This window comes from Felis catus, chromosome A3 (assembly GCF_018350175.1).
Source record: "Felis catus isolate Fca126 chromosome A3, F.catus_Fca126_mat1.0, whole genome shotgun sequence".
NCBI classification, from domain to species: Eukaryota; Metazoa; Chordata; class Mammalia; order Carnivora; family Felidae; genus Felis; species Felis catus.
Genome location: NC_058370.1, coordinates 27995067 through 28022342, shown reverse-complemented (window position 1 = coordinate 28022342; position 27276 = coordinate 27995067). Strand labels below are relative to the sequence as shown.

At 55.1% G+C, this 27276-nt stretch overlaps 1 protein-coding gene across 2 annotated transcripts in view; it reads left to right on the top strand.

Annotated features, from left to right (window-relative positions):
- Positions 1-26881, top strand: part of ANGPT4 (angiopoietin 4) — a 47951-nt gene extending 21070 nt beyond the window's left edge. The window contains exons 2-9 of one of the 2 annotated variants that reach the window (XM_003983700.6): positions 1811-1966; positions 3163-3284; positions 5980-6212; positions 8274-8389; positions 10988-11089; positions 12613-12779; positions 17189-17319; positions 18139-26881. In XM_003983700.6, the coding sequence (XP_003983749.2) occupies positions 1811-1966; positions 3163-3284; positions 5980-6212; positions 8274-8389; positions 10988-11089; positions 12613-12779; positions 17189-17319; positions 18139-18299 (1188 nt within the window). In that variant the 3' untranslated portion in view covers positions 18300-26881. The remainder of the gene's footprint in view (positions 1-1810; positions 1967-3162; positions 3285-5979; positions 6213-8273; positions 8390-10987; positions 11090-12612; positions 12780-17188; positions 17320-18138) is intronic. The other variant, XM_019826717.3, reaches the window with a different exon arrangement.
- The last annotated feature ends 395 nt before the right edge of the window (positions 26882-27276 follow it).

Below are 27276 nucleotides of genomic sequence, written 5' to 3'. Positions count from 1 at the left end.
ACGCAGTTGGAGGGACTGTGGGGTCAAGAATTTGTTTTTAGATGGAAGCGGTTGGATCACGCTTGTGTGTTACAGGGAACAGTGGGGCGGGGCGGGGTGGGGGTGGGGTGCTGATGATGCAGGGAAGGAAGGAACGGGCCAATATGACGAAGACTTGAGAGGCTCCCATGTGCCCGTCTCCCCGGTCCTCAGTCCCTTTTGTGACTGCCACCCCAGTTCTCACACTTGAGCAGTAGATTCACCTGGGCGGCTGGGCGCCACCCCAGAGTGTCTGACTCGGTAGGTCTGGGGTGGGACCTAGAAATTTGCATTTTTAACAAGCTCCAAGGGCCACACTTTGAGAAGCCCTGCTGTAGTCATTGACAGCACCACCCACATGCGCCCCCTCCAGGATCTGATGTTGCACTACAAGGGCACGCACTCCAAAATCACAGTGGGGAGGGGGGGATTGGGAAGGGGGGAGAGCAGGAGAGGGGTGTGGCAGGGGGCTGGGGGGCAGGGAAAAGGGCAGACTGTTAAGATGCAAGAGGGGAGAAGAGACCGAGGGAGAAGCAGCCAGAGCCTGCCTGCCCCCACTCCAGCCAAGGTCACCACCCCTCCCTGGGGAATGCCTGTCTTCCCAGGGATCCTGGGAGCTGCCCTGCCAGACCTCCTGGAAGACTAAGTGAGAGGGCAAGGGACGCAGCCAGGGCCAGGGGGTAGGGATGATGGCCAGAGGCCAGGATGTGTGCAGAATGGAGAGAGAATAGAGGAGGGGCGCCAGCTCTCTGCCTGCGGGCACCGAGCCCTGAGAACGCGCTGTTCACCTTTGCAGCTTGATCCTGGTCTCATGCCAGACCAGCTTCAACTGCTCTTGGGAAAGAGATTAGCCCGTGGGATCCCAGAACATCCTAGCTGCGAGAACCCTTGGAGACTGTCCGGTTCAGCCCATTTGGCAGATGGAGGGGAGCAGAAAATAGAAAAGTCCAGCTTGATGGATAGACCTGCAAACTCTCCTGCAGGGAAGGATACATCCCCACTCCCTGACGGCTGGGTAATGGGCATGACATTGGGGGCTCTTCTCTGACCCTTGTAGCTCCCCTTTTTCTATCAGTTCATTGAACACACATTTATTGAGCGCCTACTGTGCGCTAAGCATTGTGCTAGACACAGAGATAATGGTTGAGGAAGACCAAGTCTCCAGCTTCATGGAATTGACATTCCAAGGGTAAAGCAGACAACTGACAGATAAATATGTAATACAAAGTCGGGGAGTCGTAAGTGGTAGGAAGAGACCTGAAATGACACGAGGGAGTGAGGCATGCAGATGGGGATGAGATGGAGGGAGTTTCCAGGCAGAGGGAACAGCATGTGCAAAGGCCCTGAGGCAGGGGTATGCTTGCTGTGTTGGAGGGATGTCACAGAGGCCAGTGATCTGGAGCAGTGAAGGAGAGGACTGGGAGACCAAATCAGAGCGGGAACAGAAGGCTGGATCATGGAGGAAGCTGAAGTCATAGGGAGGACTTTGGCTTTTCCTCTAAGATAGGAATTCTGGGAGGGTTTCTTTCTAGCAGAGGAGGAATTGGATTTGACTTAAGTTTAACAAGATCCCTCTGGCCGCTGAGTAGAGGATGGCTTGTGCATGGGACCAGGATGGAGGCAGAGAGGCCAGGGAGGAAGCTACTGGGATGGTCCAGGTGAGAGGTTAGGGTGGCCCGGCCTGGCAGAGAGGCCTCCCCTGGTTGCTCTTTGCCCTTCATGGAGACGCAGGAAGGGACAGGAGCCTTCCTCCAGCCCTTACCCATGACCCCGGCCCACGGTCTCCCCACAGCTAGAAAGGTACATCCAGATGAACTTGAGGTCAGAGCTGGCACAGGTCCAACAGCACATGGTCCAGAACCAGACGGCCACCATGCTGGAGCTAGGCACCAGCCTCTTGAACCAGACCACAGCCCAGACCCGCAAGCTGACTGATGTGGAGGCTCAGGTATGGAGGGCGAGCAGGTGGCGTGGGGGGAGGGGGCGGGGGGAGGCTGTGGCCAGCCGGGCCGGCTCACAGCCCAGGTCATCTTGCCTCGGCCTCTATCCCTGGTTCAGGTCTGGGCCTCCTCTGGGCCTGTAGCACCCTGGGCCCCTTCCCTGATGGCCCGATTACATGAGCACCAGGCCACGAGCCCTGGGGGCAGACACCGGGTGTGATGCTTCTGCCTCTGTGACTCCAGGGATACTCCAGGTCTGCGCTGGGCACTGGGATGAGCCCTCAGGGGGCTCAGAGGGCTCCCGGGGAGAGATGGCTAATAAACAATTCACTCAACCTCAAGAGCAACTGGAAGGGGAGGGAGGGAGCAAACACATAAACGGGAGAGTAAGTGAATGGATAAAAAGATCGAATGACAAATAGGTATGTGTCCGTTGAATCCCTACTATGTGCAGGCACTGTTGGAGATGCCCGGTTCTGGGTTATAGCAGTAAATGAAACAGGCATGCATCCCGACCCTTGTGGACCTCCCTTTCCAATGACCACCAGGGAAATGAACAGGAAGAATAACTTGCACGTGTCAGGGGGTGACCGTGTCCAGGAGAAAACAGCCTGGGCAGGAGAGAGGGAGGGCGCGCTAGGGTGCAGGCATGGCTTGCGAGTTTAGACGGTGAAGCCAGGAAGGCACTGCGGAGAAGGTAGGGTGGGAGCCAGGCTTACTCAGAGTAGGCCCAGTGGGGGGACGGGGCCGGCAAGCTCCAGGAACATCAGGGTGGTCAGTGTGGCTGGAACGACCAGGGGGAGAGGGGTGGGCAAGGGTTCAGAGAGAGGCACTGGGGGCAGACGACAGCGCGGGGCACTGAAGGCCATGATGGCCATCTGGAAGGTGGATCTGACAGGACTTGGTGATAGATTAGATTGGGGTGGGGAGGGGGTGCTCAAGGGCGACTCCTCCTGGGGCCTGAGCAGCCAGAAGAACAGAACTGTCATGTGCAGTGATGGGGAAGAGCAAACTCAGAAGGCAGATCATAAACTCAGGGCCTGTGAGTGAACGAGTGAGCGACCGTAGAAACTAACTGCAGGGAGGATAGAAATAGGTCAGCGAGTTTCTGGAATGGCAGAGCCCCCGGGCAGGTGGACGGCGGCCGAGGCGCGTTCCCACAGGGCTCGCGCAGCCCCCTACCTCTTCCTGTTTGCCGGGACAGGTCCTGAACCAGACGTCGCGAATGGAGATCCAGCTCCTGGAGACTTCGCTGTCCACCAACAAGCTGGAGAAACAGCTGCTACTGCAGGGTCACGAGCTGCACCGGCTGCAGGGCCGCAACAAGTGGGCACCAGCATCCTGGCACGGGGCCGGGGACAGGGCTGGGGGGCGAGGGCCAGCCCGGGACCCACCTGGGGGGCCCAGGGTGGGCGCCGGGGCCAGGGCCGGGGCGGGGGCCAGGGTTGGAAGCTGGACTTGGGCTAGTACCTTGGACAGGGGCGGGGGCCAGAGCTGGGGCCCCGGGGTTAGGACTGACATGAGGGAACACTTGGGCGGCTCAGGCTGGAGCCAGAGCCGGGGTAAGGATGGAAACCAGGGTTGGAGTCCAGACTGAAGCTGGGAGAAAAGGTGGGCCCTGGGGCTGGGCTGAGGTTGGGCTGGGGGCCCAGCAGGCACCCCTGGGTGGAGACGGGAGACAGGCATTTCCCTGGGGGCTCAGGACGCCCTGATTCTTTCTCCGTTCCTTCCTTTTTTTCCTTTCCTTCTCCCTTCCTTCCTTCCTTCCTTAGGCAGAGAAACTGGCATCTGAGGCTGATTTCCTCTTGGTTTCGAGCTGAGTGGAGAAAAACTGTCAAGGTCAGGGTGCCGGAGGAGGCAAAACCCACACACTGACGCAGCCACCCCCTTCTGTACAGGGGGAGATGTTACAGTGTTACAGTTGCTCGCACGCCGGTCACAATAAGGACCTAAGGCTCATCCGGGTCTCTCTGATCTGGAGTGGCACTCCAAGGTGGGGCAGGCCAGGGACTGGGACAGTCTCAATGGGCACTGGCTAGAAATCCGTGTAGAGGGAGGATATCACCAATATGCTGTTGGCCCATGGAGACAGCTAAATTTCTAGAACCCGAGTGTGCCCCCGTTTTTTTTTTCTCTTCCTACGGCATACTTTGGGGTTCGGGGGGGAATTCCTTCTGCCTCGGCTAGACTCATTGTGCTAGTCTGGAGAATGGGTTGGCGTAACCTTACAGATAGGAGAACGTCTCCCTCCCATCCCCATCCCTTAGCCAGCCACCCACCCACGGCAGAGGTAACCGCTCTCCCTGGCTTTGTGTGTGTGTGTGTGTGTGTGTACATCCTTTCATTCATTCAATCACCAATCATTTTTTTGAGCTCTTACCACATGTGAGACACTGTTTTGAGACACTGGGGGGTACAGAAGTGAACACCAGACAGAAATCCCTGTCCCCCAGCGGACATTCTGTAAGCTGACATTCGGGGGTTTCTTATGCAGATGTAAACAAATATGTCCCTTTTTTTATCCTTCTTGATCCCAAATGGAGCGTCCAGCTTTTTTTCCAAGTATCCCGGAACTGGATAACCTTCCACCCCATGGCTGTGCCCACCCTAATTTTCCCGGCGTCCCCAGCGAATGGGCAGTAAGGTTGTTGTTTCCTGTCTTTCTCTACTCTTCAACGTGAGGCGGTGAATAATGTCCCCGTACCTCGCTGCGCACACACACGTGAGCCAGCCTGCAGGCGAAAATGCCAGAAGTGGAAGAGTTGAGTCAAAAGCGTTTTTCTTTTTTTAAAACTCTTCTTTTTTTTTTTTAAACCCGTGCCAAAAATGCTCCGCGCTTATTATATCGCCAGACAATAGAGACCCGTATAAAATGAAAGGGAAAGTCGGGTCCCCCCACCCGCCTCCCCTCTTCCTCCTCTCCATCACCATCCACTCCAGCCCGCTCGCTAGCTCGCTCGCTCGCTCGCTCGCTCGGCAGGAGCAACAATGCTTCGTGGATTTTCTTTCACTTTCTCTGCAAACACAGGCACCACCGTGTCCTTCCACGTGCCTCTCTAAGCCTTTTCCTATGAGGTCGCGGGTCTCCCTCTGCATTTACAGCAATACCTTTTTCCTTCCTCTGTCTGGTCACCCACACGTGGGGCTGGACGAGAGGCACTCGTGTCCAGAGCGCAGTCCCGCTCAGGTCCTGGGCATCTTTCTTTCCAATTCCGCCCAGATGCGCTCTGCCTCCAGAGCATTTCCAGGGACGCGGAGACAGCACAGGCTCAGCCGGCCCTGGCTGCTGGGCATTCAGGCCCTTCCTTTTTCTCTATTATAACCGATCCCCCAAGGGGCACTCCTGCCCATGCTCCCTAGAGGTTACCTCCTGGGAGCAGACTGCTAGGTCAAAGGGGAGGCATAGTGTGGACTTGATAAGGACATCCTTATCAAGGTTGGCATTGATATCAAAAGCTTTGATATCAAAGCTATTATTCCTGGCACATCCTTCCACCCCCACCTCTCTCTCTCTCTCTTTATTTCAGTTTTATTTCGTATTTATTTCTTTATTTTGAGAGAGAGAGAGCAGGGGAGGGGCAGACAGACAGGGAGAGAGAGGGAATCCCAAGCAGGCTCCAGCGCAGTGCAGAGCCCCACGAGGGGCTGGATCCCAGGAACCCGGTGATCGTGACCTGAGCAGAGATCGAGAGTCAGGGGCTTAAGGACTGAGCCACCCAGGCGCCCCCGCCACCACCACCCCTTTCTTCTATGGACCCCGATCCATCCATCTTCTTCCAGAGCCAGGTCTCCGGTCTCTCTTTCCTCCCCTCCTCGCTCTCTGCTACCGGGGGGGCACGCCCCCGCCCCCCCCCCACCTCCCCGGGGCTGAGTAACTCTGGGCAGGCGCCCCACCTCTCTGAGCCTCCTTACCGATCTGTTGGGGAGTGCCCCCCGCCCCCGGGGCCCCGGGGACGAGCCCTCGAGTGTGACCGCGTGGTGGGGACAGCGGGCTGACGCGCGTGCGCCCCCCGCCCCGCAGCGCGCTGGAGACGAGGGTGCAGGCCCTGGAGACGCAACAGCAGGCGGAGCTGGCTTCTCTCCGCGGCGAGAAGGAACGGCTGCGGCGGCTGCTGGGCCGCCAGAGCGGCGCCCTCGCGGGCCTGGAGCGCAGCCTGCGCGCCGCCAGCAGCAACTCCAGCCTCCTGCAGCGCCAACAGCGCCAACTGCTGGAGTCAGTGCAGCGCCTGGTGCGCGTCGTGGCCCAGGGCCCGGGTGAGCGAGGGCGCGCCTGGTGCGGTGCGGGAGGAGGGCAGGGGAGGGGAGGGAGATCCTGCTTACCCTCCCGCTTCGCTGGAAGCCACTGCGGGCAAGGCCCGTCCCCTCTCCCAGCACCTGGGAGATAGAAACGACAACGAATTCTAACAAGGAGGAGGACGAGAGTCCTAGGAGGAGCCAATGCAGACGCCACCCCCTAACTCCATGAGTGACCTTGGGCATGTCTCTCTCTTGGCCTCAGTTTTGCCATCTATTTGTGAAAGTGACAACAATAAGGAGTCCCCCCGGCCCAGACGCATAAGTTTGGGTTCCAGGATCCACCCGACACCCTCCCTTGCTTCGGCTTGCCCCACCCTTCCCCCAGCCTCAGTTTCCCTATCTGTAGAGTGGAGAGATTGGACTCAGTGTTCCCCAAGGCCTTCTCTCGCCCTGTTGCCCTCGTCCCTAAACCCGGGAGAGTCCCACAGAAGTGAGGAGGCATCTCTGGCCCTGGCTGTTGAGAGGGGAGATCAAGGCCGGGGCCGGTTCTCACTGACTCCTTCTGAGGGGGCCCGCTTGGGGTGGCCGAGGCCTTGCTGATTTCAGCTTGAGTCACTCAGTCAGCAGAACCCTAACTGAGCACCCACTGTGTGCCAGCAATGCAGCTGATATTTCCAGACCACAGAAGACCTAAAAGGCAGGGCTGAGGAGAAAGAACACCAACCTGAGGACAGTCAGGAGCGGTGGGAAGGTTTTTACACCCAGCGGGACTATGTTTTGGGAAGCTCAGTTGGAACCGGGCAGTGGAGAACGGCTGGGTGGGAGGGAAAGACGGAGGAACGTGTTTCTACTCCTTGCAGGATCAGCACGGCAGGAGGCCGGGAAGCCTTTAAGGCACAAGGAATCCAGCCGGAGTGACGGGTTCCAGGCACTAAGGCTAGCAGCGATTTAGGGCCAGAGGATGGCACCAGGGCTCTAAGTGGGGCAGGCCCTGCTGGGTTTGAGGGATGTGAGGCCCCAAGGAAGCCACGGGCAGAAGTGGAGTCCTTCCAAACCACGAGATATGGAGGGACCCGAACGCATCACTGGCTTGTGCCATAGCCCTGGCAGTGACACTGCCTAAATTAGTCCCATGTGTGGGTCTGTTGTAGCTCAGCCCCAGATCCTGGCCCGGGCCCGGCGCCTCTGCCCGCAGGCTCACCGCTAACCCAGTCTCCAGCTGTGATCCCGTGTCTGCTCGCCAGGCTGGGTAGGAGGTTGTGCCGGGCGCCTGGCCTCAGGCACCCTTTGCCCAAACACCCCGTGCCCCTGCCCTGCTGTCACCAGGGAAGGGCACCGTGGGGTTGTGCCTCCTACCGAAGGGCACTCTAAGGACTCCTTCGTAAGACCTACAGAGAGGGAAGGCTCTGCCCATGCCCCCAGCTATGTGCCCTTGACCCAGCCCTTGGTTGAGGGGGACGTGCCTCACCGGGTTCTGACCCCAGTTACCTCTCCCGGAAGACCCTAGCAGCCTCGTCTGCGGCCTCCCTGGTTTGAGTCTTATCCCCTGCAGTCTCCGTTCCACGCTTTAGCCGGAGCCCTCTTCCTCCGCACAGTCTGGGTTCCTTCCTCACCCTGGCATCCGAGGCTGACCTGGCGCCTGCTGAAACTCAACCTCATTTCTCGTTCCTCTCTGAACGTCCCTGTGCCAGCCTCGCCCTGCTCCCGTCAAGTTCGTCAGACAGCCAGAGCTCTCTCTGGCTCAGCTCTGGTCTCATGGTGTGGGTCATTTCGCCTCCCTGGCCTCCACCACTTTCCCACACCACCCCATCCCTGGCACACGCCAGGACTGTTCCCACCTTGGAGCCCCCACATGCGCTGTTCCCTCTGCCTGGAACATTTTCCCCTTCTCCTAGGTGATCCTGCTCCTTATCCAGACCCCAGCTCGCTCACCTCCTCTAGGAAACTTTCTCAGGTCTGATACCTCTCCCTGTCCCCAGCATCTCCCAACCCGGAACCCAGCAGGAAGTAGGGCTCACCTGGCCCCTTCCCTCTCTCCTTAGCTTACCTCCAATTGCTTTTGTGTTTGTCACATTGCAGCCTCCGTGAGGGCAGCTGAGCAGGTGTTCCAGGACTGTGCAGAGATCCAACGCTTCGGGGCCAACACCAGTGGCGTCTACACCATCCACGTGGCCAATATGACGGAGCCCAGGAAGGTTAGGGGACTCCCTGGGGGCTGAGGCTAGCGGAGGGTGTTGAGCCAAGGGGCTCCCCGACAGGTCACCGCCTCCCCCCGCCCCAGTCAGCTTCAGGCCTTGTCCGACATCTGAGATACCAGAGAAAGTGGGATGACCCTACCTTCGGGAGCTTCCAAGGGAGTCAGAGGTCAGAATGTGGGGGTTAAAGCAGAAGTTCCCAGAGTTGGAAGTACATCCTTCTGCATCTTCTCCAGAGATGCTTTTAGTTGGAATGGCAGAAAACAGTTCTGTGTTGGTTAAGGTCATGCTGGCTGTGGGGCGCCTGGGTGGCTCAGCTGGTTATAAGCATCTGACTTCATCTCAGGTCATGATCTCACAGTTCTGAGTTCAAGCCTCACGTCGGGCTCTGTGCGGACAGCTCGGAGCCTGGAGCCTGCTTCGGATTCTGTGTCTCTCTCTCTCTCTCTCTGCCACTTCCCCATTCGCACTCTGTCCCTCTCTCTCTCTCTCTCTCTCTCTCTCTCTCTCTCAAAAATAAACAAACATCAAAAAAAATTTAATTGAAAAAAAAGGTAATGCTGGCTGAAACAGCAAACAAACGTTGAAAATCCAGGGGCTTAACACAAAGAAGTTTATTTCTAGTTCAAAAAAACTTTTTTAATGTTTATTTTTGAGAGAGAGAGCGAGAGCGAGCAGGGGTGGGGGAGGGGCAGAGAGCGAGGGAGACACAGAATCCGAAGCAGGCTCCAGGCTCTGAGCTGTCCGCACAGAGCCCGGGGTGGGGCTCAAACTCACAAACCTCGAGATCATGACCTGAGCGGAAGTCGGGCGCTTAACTGACTGAATCACCCAAGCGCCCCACAAAGAGGTTTATTTCTAATTTACATATAGTCCAGTTGAATGCAGGTGTGGGGGCTCTGCTGCACGTGGGAAATGAGGGACCAGGGCCAATAGAGACCCCACCATCTCCAGTGAGTGTCTTCAGTGAATGTTGCCCTGGGCTTTGGAGGCCCACTTATGAGATGGATGAGGGGTCAAGGGGAAGTGTGGGTATCAGGAGGGAGGGTTTGGAGGCCAGGCCCAGAAGTAAAAGAGTATGGAGAACAAGTATCCAGTCTTTGCTCTTCCTAATTCCCTTTTCAATTTTCTTTGACTTCCTATAATATATATAATATATATTATATATATATTATATATATATAATATATATTTATATATGTTTGTTTCCAGGCCGTCTTTAACACTTCACACACACCTGCTAAACTCCTCTTTTAACAAAGAGATCATGCCTTCGATGTCTAGCTAGAATTTCATGTTTTCGTTACATTTATTTTTACAATTATTTGACTAAAAGCAAGTATTACTAGTGTTCGACTTGTGGTACTGGTAAGATTTCCTTCTAAAATACATTTCACCTAAGTATTTAAGTGTTTTTTTTTTTAAGGGACACTATTTTTTAAGTAAATATTCTATATGAAATTAGGTTCATTCTATAGGAAATTCAGCTATGGTGAAATTTTGTGAGGCAAAAGAGCTGGGCTCAGACCTCAGCGTAATTTAGTCTCACTTGCCTTGAGAAAGCCCCTTTTCCTCTCTGGACCTCAGTTTCCCTTACTGTACCCTCTGCTACTCCCACAACAAATGCCACTGTCTCCTCTCCCTGAGCAGGCTTCTACTTTCTCAGAGCCGCTCCCTCCACTGCCATTTCCACTTGTCTGCCTGTCACATCATCATCCAAAGCCCTGTTCCAATGCTACCTCCTCTGAGAAGCCTTCCGGGGTTGCCCAGTGACTCCTTCTTAGGAGCTCTTCTTGTGGCTGCCCAAATGTTCATAACCAGTCGTCTGCCTGCCCCATCATAGCAGCCAGGCATATCCTCCAGACCAAGCCAGCCCTGAGGGTTGATTGATCTCTGACGCGTCTCTGTCACCTAGTATGGAACCAGGGACCAAGTGTGTCTTCACTGAACATTGAACATGTCCTGAACTGGCTGGAAGAATAATACGAACAAAGATTAGGCTGAAAGAAGAGATTATGATGGATGGTGAGCTCTTTGAGAGAAAGACTCTTTCTGTCTTATCCATAGTGTCACCTCCCATACTTTGAATGGAGCTTGGTATATAGCAGGTGCTCAGAAAACATTTGCCCGCTGAATGTAATAACATTTCCTGAGTCTACGCCATGTGCCAAGCATGTTACACCTGTCAGCATTTAATCCTCGCAATAATAGCGGGGGAAAAGCCTCCATTACTTAGTTCCCAATATGCCCAGACTCTTTCCTTTGGATGACTCATTATACATAGTTCTTGCGTCAAGCCAACTTGCAGGTGAGAAACTGAGGCACAAAGAGGCTAAGGTTTTAACACTTACATTTTACAAACGAGGAAAGGAAGGCTCTGAGAGGACATCACTTGTCCACGACTTTAGAAAAAATGATGACACTAAGTGGGAAATGTGAACCTGGATATTTCTGGTGCCCTTGACCACCAGGCTCACCTGTTGCTCTGTGAACCTGTCAGCCAAATCAAAATGGGGCTGGTCCAGAGCTGCTTCTGGCATCTTCCAAGGGCTTCCAACTTTCCCCCCACCACCACCACTACCACCCAATTCCTTCCAGGTGTTCTGTGACATGGAGGCCAATGGAGGCGGGTGGACTCTCATCCAGCGCCGTGAGAATGGCAGTGTGAATTTCCAGCGGAACTGGAGAGATTACAAACAGGTAACACTGCTGAAGGGGCTTTTCAGCCCTGAAACTGGGGCAGGGGGATTGTAGGCAGGGCACTCGTTTGCCTTCAACCCTCCCCGGGGCGGGGGGGGGGGGATCAACTCACCTAAAACCAACCACCTTCAAACAGATTTTCCTAGTGCACATTCACTGTCAAGGACTCCATCACCTGAAATTGAACCTTCTTTTTGCAGGTTCTGACATCTATCCTAAAAATAAAAATTTAACTTTATTTTTTTTATTTGTGTAAAGATTATACATACATATTGCTTTAAAAAAAATTTTTTTAAGAATACAAAAATGGAACAGAAAAAAGTAGTCTCCCCTGCCTACCCCTGACTGTGTTGCTTACATGAATGTCCTTACCTTTGCACACATATATAATCACATTTTCAGGAGAGATTCTTTAATGTGGAATTGCTGGCTCAAAGACCCAGTGCATTTTACAAGATGAGAAGTAGTGCCCTAGTGTCTTCCAAGTTGTAAATTAACTTTTGAGTAAAGAACTTTTTGGCAAGCTGGCTTAAACGCTCTTAAAGTTTCCACAAGCGAAAGCAATAGAAGAAGGTATGTGGAAATGCAACAATATCATTAGTTGTGGCTGCGTACTGTTCATTCGACCAACACTTAAAAATAAATACCAAATTAAGATATGAGTGTCCTTGAGCCAATTGAGTTTTAAACAAGTATTAAAATGGCCAAAAAGAAAGGGGATGCTCAGACACAGAAATACACAAGAGCACTGAATACTAACAGACTAATTCGGCAGCGAGGCAGGACCGAAGTGGGGAGTGGGGTTTAGGTGTGCCCCTGTCCTTGGTGCTGAATTAGTATTCGGGCCGAGGACAGGTTTCTCATCACCCTGGGACACTAACGTGCTTAGCTTTGCATTTCTGTGTTGTTGAAATTTTGCAGGAGTTGCCATGCCACCCAACAAAGGTCGCTCTACAATTTATGCGTCCGATTAAAATCTTGTAATGTTTTGTTGCGGTCCAACACACATGCAGCTAAGTGCACAAATCTTAAAAGCGGAAGATACTCAGTGGGTTTTTACCTATGTGTTCACCGACGTGCCCACCATTCAAAGCTGGATATACAGCACTGCCAGCACCGCAGGAGCCCCTCTGGTGCCCCCCTGTGCCTCCTCGTGCCCCAGTCAATACTCCCCCAAAAGGTAGCTGCCATTCTGACTTCTAGCACGACGGATTCATTTTGCCTGTTCTGAAACTCCACAGAAATGTGATTTCAATTATTTTTAACAGAATTTACCCAGTTTTACAAAAATCTTGGGTTGTTTTTTTTGTTTTTGTTTTGTTTTTTGTTTTTTTTTTTTTTGCTCTAGGAGGTGGAGAACTCCCATCCCCAGGCCTGCCCACACTGTACTTTATGGACTTGGTCATTAGGCAAAGTGGTTTTGGATTAAGTGGCCCTGGAGCCCGGCCCAGCCCAGCTCCTCGGCCAGGGGCACGGCCTCCCATTGCAGCATGAAGCCCACCCCCACCCTTCACTCCCCACAGGGCTTCGGCGACCCGGCAGGGGAGCACTGGCTGGGCAATGAGGTGATGCACCAGCTCACCGGCCGGACAGCCTACTCCCTGCGTGTGGAGCTGCAAGACTGGGAAGGCAACGAGGCCTACGCTCAGTATGAGCATTTCCAGCTGGGCAGCGAGGGGCAGCTGTACAGGTGGGCTCGGGGCCCAGGCTGGTGGGCGGGCTGGGGTCCCGGGCTAGTGGCTGTAGAGTCCGCACCAAGGGTCAATCCCTGGGCGTCTCCTGTTCCTACCATCTGTCCCCCATTTGGGCGCACGTCACGGGATCTGGAGGCGGCCGGTTAACACTCAGCACGTCCCGGCCACTGGGTGGGGTGGAGAGACTGTCGCTGACGCTGCCATCCCCGGAGCAGGAAAGGGCCTTCTCAGGTCAGTCACCCCGAGGCAGCCATATTCCTGAGGCCCAGAGCGGGTAGCCCAGCCTGTCCCATGCCGTGGGGTAAGGTAGAAAGGTCCCTGGGCTACGAATCAGGGAACCTGAGCTCCTTCTGGCTCTGTTCCAGCTCGCTTTGTCAATTTGGGCAAGTCAATGTTCTGGCTTGTCTGGACTTCCGCTTCTTAACTGCGGGATGGGCTTAAATATGAGCGTAATGTGAAATCATCAAGGTCTCCCACACCTCCCTCGGCTCGGTTCTTGGCTCTATTTCGGAAAAGAAATGAGCACTTACTGAGCACCTACTCTGTTCCAGGCATATTACTCCATTTAATCCTCCCACAACACGCTGAGGTAAGCATTGCCGCACCTGCTTTACTGATGTGGAAACTGAGGCACACAGCTTAAGTATCCTGCCCCAAGTTACAAGTTAGGTAGAGCTTAGATTTGAACTCAGGTCTCTCTGCTACCGACACCCAGGGTGTTTCTACTACATGATGTTGCCTCTCTGAGAAACTCGAGGTTCTTGAAGATACGACTGGGTCCTGGCTATCTTTGAACCAGGACAGGATTGAAATCATAGACTCCCACTCACATGTCTGCAAAGGACGTCACCTGTCGCCTGGGGCTTCATGTGATGCTAGCACATATGCCCCAGCCACCAGCCAGCCAGGCTGGGATGCCTCCACTGACAGGGGAAGTCACTTCCTCCAAAGGAATCGGATGATTCTCCATCTTCCTGCACTTTAGGTCTAATTCCATCTCAGGGAGCTTTTCAATACTATGCTCCACCCACTCCTTTCTCTTCTTATTAGACGCCCTGGATCCTCCAGCTAAGTTGTTCTGGCATCCTCCTTACGGGACCCACCCCAATCTGATAATAGTCCTCCTTAAACAGCCAGGTTCGGAGCTGAACGAACCATGCCCTGGGTCTGGGCGAGGCAAGGGCTAAGCTGGATGGTCCCCTCCCCGCTACTCCTAGAGCTGACCAGGGAGTAACCACAACACGCTGCCGACTCCTAGTCAAGCCACTAAAGCCAAGGCTTAAGTCCTGACTCCATTCCCTATCTCCCTCAGTGATCCCGAAGAAATGCCTCCACTTTCTCATCTGTAAAATGGGTGCCCTAGGTGTACCTACCTTATTCAAAGTGCTATGAAGCTCAAATGAGATACTGCACACCGAGCATTAACACAGTGCCTGGTACTTAGTAAAATGCTCAGCAAAGAATATAATTGCTGACCCCGAGGCAGCTGTTCACACACTTGGCTCGCCTGCTCTGTGTGAGTTCACTGCTGTTCCTATCCCCGTTGCTTCGTTCACAGTCGTGGGTCCTGTGCGTCTGGGGGTGAGCATGTCCACAGGGCAGTCCCACACTCCCGGGAAGACAGTAGCTGCCTGTGGGGAACACACAGGGGCATAGAGATGCTTGTGCGAACAGGGAGGACTCCTTGGAGGAGGTAATGCCTATAAAGGGTGGGCATCCTCCAGACAAAGAGAGAATAGGAAGGGCACCCCCAGGCAGTGGGGATGTTTTGAAAAAAGGCAGAGAGGGGGTTCCTTCCATCCAGCTGGCCACGGATACCCCAAACCTGAGCAAGTCTCTTTCAAGATCATAAGGAAGAGTCCCTGCTCTTTCAGGAAAGGCTTGGGAGTCTGGGGGGGGAGCAAAGGTGGGGGGTGCAGCACGGAGATCCTAGAAAACAGAGGGAGATGTGGAAGCTGCCAGAGAAGAGCCAAGGGGAGAGTGACAGAACAGATGCTGGTCCCCGTGTCCCCACCGTAGGGTCAGCTGGCGGCTGAGGTGGGGAGGATCCCCACAGGGAAGCCCAGAGTCAGGGAAGCATAGGCATCAGGGGCGGGAAGCCCACCCTTATTTGTCAGACACAATAATGAGGGCCTTCTAGAGCCTGACTAAGGCACATGCATAAGCCTACAAGAGAAAGTGGCCCACAGGGAGGGAGGAAGCAGGAGGCACGGCCAAGGCACAGGCACACGCCCCCCAGAGGTGCCCACACACCCAGATCTGATTACAAGTGCGAGATACGCAAGGGCGGGCACAGACATACGTGCACATGTAGAGGGGCTCGCCACACCTCTGGGGCACACATGTAGGCCTACAGAGCGCACAGACTCACACAAGCGCATCACTACACAAGCAAGCACAGACACACGTGCAGCAGTGCTTTGCAGAAGCCCTCACAGGTAACACACGCGCAATTCCAGACACAAAGGCAGATTCCACCATAGATACTGATGCACAGACTCAGAACACACGCACACATATGCGCGCGGACACGAACAACGGCATCCAAACGCTCGCAACTGTAGATGCACAGACCCACCCACAGATCCACGGACACATGGAAAACACACCTTGTGTGCCTAACTTGGGGATACCCGGAGGTCTGTGTGTTTGGGTTCCCCAGGCTTGAGCCATGCACATGTTCGAGATGGGTCTCAGCACTGAGTCACGTGGGGCATCCTGGTCCCCGACTTGAGAATTCCCCGGGGGTCACAAGATCCCCATTCTGGTGCCCACGGGGGAGGGGAAGGGAGGCAGAGACTGAGCTGAGGACTTGGAGACAGTAGGGAGGCCAGTGCTGCTGGAGTAACCCCCGTGAGGCCCATCGGCTTTGTCCAGCCCCGATTCTACCCAGCTCAGACTGAATGTCACCCCGAACCTCAGCCAGAGCCCCAAGCCTGACCTTGAACTGACATCACTGAAGCCACAAGGAGAAGCTGGGACTATATGAAGCCATGGGCCAACCTGTCTGTCCCCACCCCCGAGAGCCCTGGCCAGATGGCCCTCTTTCTGGGGGGCGGGGGGCTACAACACCAGTCAGGCGAGCCCTGGGTTGCATGTTTAAGGGCACAGTTAGAGCTTCACGGTTAGAGCATCTGGCCCCGAGGGCCATGCCCCTGCCTCACCACAGACAGGCAGAGCCCATGGTGGGAGGTGCAGGGACCGAGCCAGGCCACGTGCCCAAGCCCCACATTTCCTCCTGATCCCACAGGGGGGCATCTCCCAGGCCCTGCCCTGGGGGAATCAGAGCTTCCCTGAGCTTCCCTGGCCGCCTCTGGTGTTCATTTTCCTCCACCCGTAGGACCTTCTTCATCGTCCTCAGACCAGGTCCCCACCTGCGTTGCCTGTGCTACAAGCACGCAATACTCTCTCCAACCAGGCTGAGCAGGAGCCCGCGCCAGCCACATGCCAAGGGCTGGGAACGCAGGGACACATGACAGCCAGCCCTCAACGTGCTATTTACTGCGTGCCCGCCCTGCTCTGCACTCATCACACGCCGAAGTCATGGGACCGCAATAACCAGACCAGGGCGCCACTGTTAATACTACCGTTATTAGCATTTTAGCAGATGACGAAGCCGAAGCTGACAGGTGACGCAGGCTGCCCAAGGTCATGCCGCCGGAGAATGACAGAGCGGGGATTCGAACCTAGGCATTCTGTCCCCCAGAGCTCATGGTCGTAATCACCATGCAGGCCTGGACAGGCCCAAGGGGATCTCACAGCCTGGCAGAGAAATAGAAACGCTCCCCAGCGGGCTGCGGATGCGCAAGTCACAGGGCTGGGGCTGCCCCGGGGCACAGAGCCGTGTGGGCTGGTGTGGTCAGGGAAGGCTTCCTGGAGGTGGCAGGGCGGTCAGCTGGCAAGGGAAATGCACCGGGCTGGCATCTGGCTCTCACCCTCTTCCGTTCTGAGGTCTGGGGCAGGCTCCTCAGGTTCTTGGGCTCTGTTTCTTCGTCTGTAAACTGGAACCAATAGGGTATTGCGAGGACTGAGCAAGAATCAGTTAACCCACGTGAAGCGCTTGGAACGATGCCCAGGGCACAGTAGCCGTTCAAGAAAACGTTAGCCATCACCTTCATTCTCGTCGTTATTTTGATCCCTCTCACTCTTGTCCGAGACTCGGGGTCCGTGAGATGAGGGAGGCCTGGCCCACAGTGGGTGCTCTGTTCCCGGGGAGGCAGCAGGCAGGGAGGGTAATCCAGGGGCAGGGATGGCCGAAGCACCCTAGGCTGCGGCGCCCCTCACCCCGGAACAACCGGAGAGGTGCCCCCACCTAGGACCAAGCCTCCTGGGGGAGGTCGTTCTTTAACCAGCCCCATCCTCACTCTGGACCCCTCTCCCATCACCACCTCCCGGTGGCCTCCAGGCTTTCTCTGAGCGGATACAGCGGCTCAGCAGGGCGCCAGAGCAGCCTGGTCCTGCAAGGCACCAACTTCAGCACCCGTGATGCAGACAATGACAACTGCCTCTGCAAGTGTGCCCAGATGCTGTCTGGAGGTGGGTACCAGTGGGCCGAAGCCCCGCTCACCCACAGGCTCACTTGGCTGGACACCCCCATTTCCTCCCCACCCCTGGGCGGGCCTGGCTGTGCCCTATCCACCCCTTCCCCCACCAAGTCCTCAAGGTTCCCTCAGGGTCTTGCCTCATCCTGACACAGGCACCACCAGTTTTCGCCTGAGACTGGGGGGTGGGGTCCCAACCCCAGGCCTGAGAACCCACTCCTCCCCCAGGCCGAGCAGGACCAAGATGGGGAGACGTGGGCAGAGGGACAAGAGGGGCAGCTCCCCACCAATGCCCGGCTCAGGCAGTGCTCCTGGGCGTGGGGGACACAGGTCAGAAAGCAGGAGATGGGGTGAGTAGGAGGCACCTCCTGGGACACAGAGACAGAGATAAGAGAGACATCAGGACATAGAGACACAGAGCAGTGAACACAGAGAGTCCCACGGGAACAGAAGTCCAGAGGGAGAGATGGAGAGACGATGTGCAGACCACAGACAGACGGACACGCTGTGTGAGAGACAGACCCCGAAAGGCAGGGCAACAGAGACCAAAGGGAGAGGCAGAGACACCAGAGCCCCGCAGAGAGACGGACACGAGCTCAGGGACCATCAAGGTGCCGTCCCCCAGAGGCCACAGGCTGAGTGGAAGGTCCGGGACTCTCCCTCCCACCCCGGTGCCCCTCCCGCCCTGTCCATCTCCTGCCAGCTGGCTCCCTGGAGGAGGCAGCGGCCCTGATCGGTCCCCGGGGTAGAGGGCTGCCCTCGGGCCCCTGGCTGGCCCCTACCTCCCCAAAGCGTCTTCCTCTCCCTCCGCCAGGATGGTGGTTTGATGCCTGCGGCCTCTCAAATCTCAACGGTATCTACTACGCGGCTCACCATCACGTACGCAAGCTCAATGGCATCCGCTGGCACTACTTCCAAGGCCCCAGCTACTCGCTGCGGGCCACCCGCATGATGGTGCGTCCCGTGGGCGTCTAATAAGCAGCGACACCCGGACGCTGGACCCACAGGAAGAGCCGGGACTCGGTATTCCCTGAACGAGCTGGATCCAAACACGGGACACAGTGCCAGGGTATGATCCTGGACACCCGGGCCCCCCCTGGGCCAGGCCTCCTTGCCCAGGAGTCCAGAGGATCTGCTGCCTCCCTGTTTCCCTCAAGTTGTGACACGGTGGGTGGCGGGGGGGGGGGGGGGACAGACTCTATAGCATCCCTCTTTCCTCTTCCCTTCTGTCTCCGGCAGGGGTCCCCTGCCAGCTTGAGGGTCACAATACCCTGAATGAGCGGAGAGCAAACTTCACTTAGGTCCTCAAAGAAATATACGAGCACAGTCCACTTCTCCCAGGCCCCAGCATCTGAAGGCCAGACCTGGCCTCTCGGGGGCTTCAGAAGATCTAAGGGTCATTCCTTTACCGCCGGCATGTCCTCGAATCTGTTCCAGAGAGAATATCTCAGGCGCCCCTCAAAAAGTACCTGGGGTCAAGTGAGGGAGGGAAACACCCAGTTAAATCAACGTGAACAGGCATTCTTAGCTGCAGGACCCGTCAGGGCCTTTAATGTGGTCACATGCCTTTTGACTGCCTGTGAAGGAGTTAGAATGGGCAGCTTTCTCCAAATGGCCTTATTTGAAAACAGGTCCTGTTGATCCCAGAGCATCTCTCGGGGCTGCGGATGCCCTTGGGAAAAGTTGGTCAAACGTGACAGGATGGAGACCCCGAGCTCCACCGCTGCACCCCCGCCTGCACCCACTCTTTCTGGCTACAAGAGCCACGGCGATGGCCCCGAACAGCCCTTAAAAACAACCGGAAGCAGCTTTGGGTCAAAGAAGACACACTCCACCCCCGAAGAAGGGTCTAGAACGAAGTTTCCGATCTGTGCTCTGGGCCGGGGTCCTGCCAGGCTCCGTCTGGTCCTTGAAAGCCAGATTTCTGCCTGGAGGGTGCCCTCTCAGCACTCCCTGTCACCCTAGCTCACCTCAGCTCACGTTCAGGGGCTGTTGGGGACCGTCCACTCCGCCTCGAGCGGGACCCCAATCTTCAGGTCCAGATCCTTCCAGCCTCCAAGCTGAGACCCTAACCCCTCTCCTCCCACCTGGTCCAACAGTGCTGCCACCCGCAGCTAGGGGGTTGCGGGAGGTGGGGGTGGGGGGCAGAGCAAGCCTTCGCCTGGGTCCGGGAGACCAGGGACTCGTCGTGAACTTCCTTCGGAGGACAGGGTCAGAGAGGGGCCACCCACCCCCTCACTGTGTCACCCTCCTCAGTTCTGACGAGGCCATCATAGTCCTGCCATCTTCGGCCAACACCCAGGCCAGCCCAGACCAACCTGCTCTTCCCTTAAGGGTATGCTCTGTCTTCAGAAGGTCTTCTGCTGGATGGGGCTGGGGTGGTGGAAAACCCACCTTGTCCCCCTGCCCTTGGGTCCCCGCTCAGCCGAGCCCCTGAGCAAACCCCGCGCAGACGCAGGCTCATCTCTTTAGAAACAACAAAGGATGTGGTTGCCAATGGGGGCATTTCAGGCGAGGGTGGGGAAGGATGGCGGGCAGGGTGCTGCTCAGAAGCCTCACGTGGCCTTACACAGCATTTGCTCGGTGGGCCTTTGTTTAACATCCTCTGTGGGCAGGGCTCTGGAGTGGGAGGGACCTGCTCCAGCTCTTGGACTTGAGGCCAGTGGCTCAGCCTCTGGAGGCCTCGGTTATCTTGTCTGTGAAACGGAGATGAAGCTCCCTCCTGGCTGGGCTGTGGCAAGGAGGCGATGAAAGGATGTATGTCAACTTTGTAACAGAGCCTGGCACGAGCAGGTGCCTAATAAACGTTAGTTCCCAGAGAAGTAAACGGGGTGAGGAAATCCACCCCTAGGGCGGGCCCCTGCTCCTTCCGGGCCCAGGCAAGGTGAGCATGTGTTCCTGAATCTATGGCATTTATTTGTGTACTGCTGAGCTTAGCGGCTAGGTGTGCTGGAGACGGGGTGGAGGCAGAGCTGTGAGCCCCACGGACAGACTCTGGGGTGGTGAAGGCCCACATCGCCGTCTACACTCGCTTTCTGAAAAAGGCCAGGCTGATTTAGGTTACCCTCAGATACCTGTTCTTAAATATTCATGCTTCCTTCCTACCTTCCTCCCTCCTCCATGCCAGGACTCTCCAGCACAAGGGATAGAAAGCTTATCCTAAGGAAGGGATTGACTCTCATACCGGGAAGTCTAGGGATGCATTCAGGCAGGGCTAGATCTAGGAGCTCAAGTGATGTCTCTTCACCGTTCAGCCCTGCACCTGCCACGTTGACTTCACTCTCAGTCAGGTTTTCTCCTGACAGGTGGCTCCAGCAGCCCTGGGCTGGTGGCCTCCCAGCTGAGCATCCCTAAGACAGAGAGTTGCCCTGTCCCCGTGATTCCAGCAAGGGCATGATTTTCTCCAGCCAGGACTGGTCCTTTAGTGCCCATCTTTGTACTTATCACTGTGAGTCTGATTGACCAGACCTGGGGCACCCAATCAGGCCTGGAACCAGGGCTGGGGTCAGTGCCACCCAAGGCATGCGGACTAGCAGTTTCCAGGCACTGTTTCCGGAAGCAGCGATGCTGGACAGGCCAGAACCAGCGATCACTTTTCCACCATCCATCTCTCTGACTCCCATGTCCCTTCTCTCCATCTCTGCCCCCCTCCTGGCCCCCCTCCCCCCAACGCCTGGTCCCAGGCTCCATCTCATCCCCGGGTTGGCCCAGGACACAGCTGTGTCCCGCCCGGGGTTGTCAGACCCTGGTTCGCTGTCCTGGCTGTGTCCCTGGAGCAGAGTCTCTGGCCCTCTCTGAGCCTCTGTTTCCCATTTGTACAACTTCTTTGCCGACTTCTAGAAGTCCCCTGACAGCGATGCTGACCCACAGTGTCCTATCCTGCAGACGGGACCAATGGAAGGACACTGGGCAGCCCAAGGGCCCTATGGGGGCATGGCTGGTGTGGCCCTGGCCCTGGCTGGATCTCCTGGGGGCCACCACTCATAGGAACTGGCTTCGGGGATACCTGAATCTGCATTCATAGGGCCCTTGAACTCAGATTCTGATCCTATGCAGAATCATAGCCAGAATCACCTCTTCCTATATCAGATCGGCATTCTCCCCATCTTAGTCATGAGGAAATTAGAGCCCAGAGAGGGAAAGGATTTCATCCAAGGTGGCACAGCCAATCACCACCTCCAGTGCACCTTCCATCTATGAGCTGCCTCCCTCATCCAGGCCTCTCTGAGGCATCCTGACACCAACCACAAAACTGCTGGGGAGTGTCCCCTCCACTTATGTCAAGCACCGAAGGAACTTTCTGGAAAGCTCTCCAAGACAAGAGCTTTTATCACTGGTACCTGATAGGTCCCGGTGGAGCCAGACAGGCAGGTCGCATTGTTCCCAAGATCTCTGCATGTCCCCGGCGAAAGCAGTTTCCACGCTGAGGGAGAGAGTTGACTGGGCACCCCCAGAGACGACAGCCATGGCCGAGGTAAAAGGTGGCCCTTTGCAGGGAGGAAGGGAGCCGCTAGCATCAGGATGGTTTGTCTTGGTGGCTGGGGGGACTGACCCCATTTTCCAGATCCCCACCCCCACCCCCCGCCCCGGTGTCTGTGTGAGTCTTCACCTCTTGCATTTAAAGATGCTTCGGAAAGCTAACGGCATTGCGTTGGCAACAACAGCATGGGTATCTTTTGATGGAGCGGTGCTTTGGAGAATGGAGTCTGGTCCTGGCCACGTCCAGGATAAATGTGTCACTTCCCTGTGTTAGATTCACAAGGAGTTGCTCAGCTGAGGTTCTCATGGGTCCTGAGGTCAGGGATGTCCAATGGCCTTTAGCATCGGATACATTCCTGCCTTACCCCGTGAGATCTCCTGGAGCCTCCCTTTCTCCCATCTGCACAGTGGGGAGAGTGGAGTCGGGTTACCACACAGGGAAATCGTGCAAATTCCATGTGATGGTGGACATCCAGGCCTGGAACATTCGCTCACGTATTTATCCATTCATGTATAGATTCATTTATGCACACAGCGCGTATGGGTCAAGGCCAGGCTGCGTGATGGGGGTGGACCAAACAAGACGGTCATGTGCTCACAGAACTGAACAGCCTAGAGAGAGAGAGACGGGCCCAAACCCCAATTTTTTTTTTTAGTTTGTAAAACTAAATTGACAATCGATGGCAAGTAAAGAAAATAAACAGGAGGCAGAAACAGATCGCAGAGGGTCCAGCTTGGGAAAACCCTCTCTGAAGAGGTAGCGCCTAAAGTGGGGACTAACTAACACAGTGAGAAAGAGGCAGCCAGGGAACGGTAAGTTCACTAGGGGGAACAGTCACTGCAAAGGCCCTGAGGTGACCATGAGGAACTGCAAGGGAGCCAGGGTGGCTGAGACCACAGTGAGCCGGGTGGGGCTGAGTCCCCTCCCCCCCCCCCCCCCCACCGCCACCCGGCACTTACATCAGAGATCACTCCTCCCCCCAGTGCCCACCAAGGACTGAACCCAGCCACCACTCTGCCTGAGTCTCTAGGGAGCTGGGGCAAATTCCTGCCTCTCTCTAGACCGCAGTTTCCCAGTCTGTGAAATACAGGAGAGGGATCACCTCTGTCTGAAAGTCACCCAGACCCAGTTATTGTATAAATCTGAGTCAAGGGTCTGGTTGTGTCCACTGCCCTGCACGGGGTGCCAGTGGGGGAGTCAGAAGAAGGAAGAGAAAATAAGGGACTTGCCCGCAGGCTACACGGGAACTTGGGAGTGTCTCCCACACAGGGTCAACCCGGGGGAACTTGGGTGGGAGCACAGGGCGCTGACTGCCTGCCCCCTCCATGCTGGCTTTACATGCACCATCTCTGAATCCTGGTGGGTTCTAGTATTACCCCATTTTACAGATGTGGAAACAGAGACTCACGGAAGTAAAATGCCTTGCCTATGGTCACACGGTGACTTAGGGTACAAGCCAGGCTGATGTAGCAGAAAGACCCCAAAATTCAGTGAGTTACATAGTTTTCCTCCCTGTGAGTCTGGAGCTGATCGGTCCATGGCCGGGGGGTCAGCTCTGCCAACCTCAACCACAGCTTCCCTCTCCGGCCAGGGGAGCTTCACCCAAAGGTGCAGGAAGGGAAACCATCTGTCCAGCACCGCTTCCCCTCCAGAACCTCCCCCTCTCACCCCAGACTTCTCTTTTGCTCAGAAAATCCCAGCGGTCTCCCTATAGGGCTCCATCTCCCGGTTTGCTTCCTCCTGGCCTGCAGTCATGCCATTTCCCCTGCCTGAAACCTTCGGTAGCTCCCCAGTACCCTGTGCTCACGGCTGGTCACCACCTAGCTCAGTCTTTCTCCAGCTCCGCCTCTGCTCTGTTCTTAGGAGTTCGGAGGCTTCGGGCCTGATGAATTCCTTCTGAGCAAAGGGTCTCAGGTGGCCATCAGTCTTCCTGGAGGAATTGCCCATGCCCAGTGGACTTTTATGTCCCTGTGGCCTGGAACTCAGGGCCCAGCTTGTGGTGGCTACTCTCTGTAAGTCACATCGCGTATTGGTTCAGCCCTCTGGTTCTGCAGAGAGCCGGGCCCTTCTGCTCCTTACAAGGATAATGTAAGAGCCTCCAAAGTCCCTGTGAGGGCCCAGTACATTGCAAGGCACCTAGGACAGAGCCTGTCCATGGTAAGTTGTCTGTGATGTTGTCTCCGATTATTTCCCTGTACCAGGCCCCTTAGATTATCCAAAGAAGCCCCTTAATGACCTTATGGGGCATTAAGTACCAATAGGTACCATTATCATCTCTCCCTTTTCCAAACTGGGGAACGGAGACCCGGGAAGTAAAGTCACTTGGCCAAAGTCACACGGTAAGATTTTACAGAGGTGGCTTTGGACCCAGATCACCTGCCCCACAACATGCTTCATCTGGATCTTATGGTCCCTGTGACCAAGGTTAAAGGAAAATTCATAAATACATAAGCAGTTGCCAAGCTGAAGCCAGCCGGTGCTTGAATCCGACACAGGACAATAAAGGCCCGCCGTCCCTGCTTGACCCCCTCCAGGGCCGGGACAGGACCTTCCTTCCTGCTTCTGACTTCCCAACTCCATGTCCTGGCTTCCGAACACTGGCCACAGGCCCACCGCCCCCAAATCTTTTCTGAGTAGGACTTCGCTTTCTTCCTTGTCAACCTCCCTGGCCTCCCCACTGTGGCCTGGGCAGGGGAGGGACAGGGACAGGCCACTTTAATCTGAGCAGCCTGGAAGCCTCCTGGCGGGCTGAGGCCTCTTCCCTCCACCTTCACCTGCCCCTTGGTGTCTGGGAGAGGTGTCAGGACCACATCCGCTCAGGTCTGCCTGTGTCCACAAATCAGAAGACTTGTCCTCTCTGGACCTCACTCTCCTCAACCATAAAATGGGAATGAGCCTCCCGGCCCTGCTTGCTTCACAAAGTTGCCGTAAGATTCAAGTAAGATGGTCCCTTCCCTCAACAAGTATTTAGTAACTACTATGTGCCAGGCACTGGGAACACGGCCATGGACAAGACAGAACGACACTTGCTCTAAGGTGCTTATAGTCGGGGTGGGTGGAAAGAGACAGAAATTCAATAAAAATTAACCAAACAACCTAAAGTACAATGAATGTGGGTTGCAACGACACCAACTAGTTGGGGAAGGCATCCTTATAGGACGAGGAGGAGTTAGGTGAAGAAGAAGAAGAAGAAGAAGAAGAAGAAGGTTCCAGGCACAGGCAACAGCACATGCAAAGGCCCTGGGGGTGGCCCAGGGGAAAGCTCCAGAGCATTCGGGAAGGGGAAGAAGCCAGAGGTCTGGTAGGGACTGAGGTAGGCGGGCCCTTGAGGGCCAGACAGAGACAACGACAACAACCACACAGAAGATAATGGTCTAAACAGCAGGAAGCCAGTGCCCTGGAGTAACCCAGAGCTCATAGGCTTCCCCATCCTCCAATGTGAGTGTTGACCTTAAGCGAGCTGTTTCCCCTCTCAGAACCTGGGTCTTCCCTCCCAAGGAGATTGGGATCGCGATACCTATCTTGCAAGGCATTTGAAGTTCAGAGAAAATCTATGTCCCGTACGTGAAAGATCTGTCCCTACACAAAAGACTACTCCACAAAGGACGTCCACTATAATTCGCAATGCAGCCTATGGCATTTACACGTTCTCCCATTATTTCTTGAACATTTGTCATCGCTGCAGCTTGACCGCAGACAAGTGGGGGTGGACCCCAAAGGTTGGGGTTAACTGCCAGAAGCCAAGCCATGCATTTGGTCTTTTCTTACTGTTTGAGAAAGGCCCCCAGGGCTACACAGGAACCTAGTCTGAGAACACTAGCCCAACAGAAAGGCCAAGGAGCATCTAACGAACCTGACATCCATGCAACAGGTTCTGTTGACTAGCACAGAGGTCAAGCAGTAGAGAACATGTTAGCCCCCAACTGGAAAGGACAGGAGAAGAATGGGTGAAGAGGGGTGAATTCATGCGTGGAAGGGAGGATTCCCTGGGAAGGGGCACCAGGGCAGCTTTCAGGGGACTAGGACTGTTTTCTTGACCCACGTGAGGGTTAGTTTGTGACAATGCATCAGGCTGTACCTTGCTGGGTGCATTTTTCTCTCTGTGTGCTTCTCTACGTACATAGGTGTGTCAGGGAGGGGAGATTTTACACGTACAAATGTGCTGTAAATCCAGAGCTATGTGGGGAGAAAATAAGGGTTTAGAGAGGAATTTGGCGGAAGCTAACAGAATTACATACGCAGTCGCCCTTCGACACAGGAATCTTTCCTTTCTACGAATCTGTCCTGAATATACGTAATACATGTACAAAGTTACTCACTGAAGCTTCATTTGTACGAACAAAAAGATGGGGAAAAACCCAAATGAATAAAGCTGTGGCACAGTTATTTCTGCATATCAAACTACCCCCAATCTCAGTGACAGAAAAACGAGCCATGGACTTCATTTTGCTCATGGATTTAGGAGGTCAGGAATTCCGACAGGGCATTGCAGGAGGGCGTGTCTCAATGCCAGGATGGCTGAGCTTCAGCTGGAAGCCCCAGATGGAAGGGTTAAGAGGCAGGATGGTGGGGGCGGGGGGGGGGCGATTCTGGGAGAGGTGGGAATGGAATCATCTGGAGGCTCTATTTCTGTCACGTGGGCTGGGATGACTCCAAGGTCAGGCTTGGGTAGGACAGCTGGCTGGACCATCCACCCAGGCCCTTTCCATATGGCTTGGGCTTCCTCACAATATGGCGGCTGGATTCTGAGAGGAAGCATCCTGACGGCAAAGCATTCCAAACAGGATCAGGAATACGATTTGCAGGGTGCAGTGCAAAATGAAAACGTGGAGGCCCTCACTCAAAAATTAGGAAAATGTACTTCTTCCTTTCTCCTACGGTCTCTCTCTCTCAACATGCCGTGGTGTGTTTATTCACTACTTAATGTTGTTCTAAAACATTTTTTTAATTTAAATTACTAGCATGAAATTTACCCTTCACCTTTATGTTGTACGATGACGGTTTTGAATGCAAATGTGACAGCATCGAACTCCTGTGTGGAATCACTGAAATGACAGCATTGGTATTTCAGAGCTCATATGTGTGTGTGTATTTCATTCTCCCTGGGACAGTGGGAAAGCTGCACCAAACCAATGAATCACTTGTATGTCACTTCTTACGTGCACACCTTCTACTAACACTCTCTACCTGCTGCTCATCATGAGTAAGGAAACACTGAAAGGAAAGGGAAGTATCGAGTTCTCTGTCTTCTTTCCTTCTAGGTCACCGTTCTTAGTGCAAGGGGTTGGCTAATACAGGGCAGTAACATGGATAAGAAAGGATATGATCCGGTTCTGGGTCATCTGAGTTTTCCTGGAACACCAGTGCCCTTTTTTTTTGTTACCAAGGCACTCCTGATTGGAACAGAAAGCATGGTCTTTCGGGCTGTACCCCTATTTGCTCAGTCACGGCCATCACATGCTTACCTTGTAC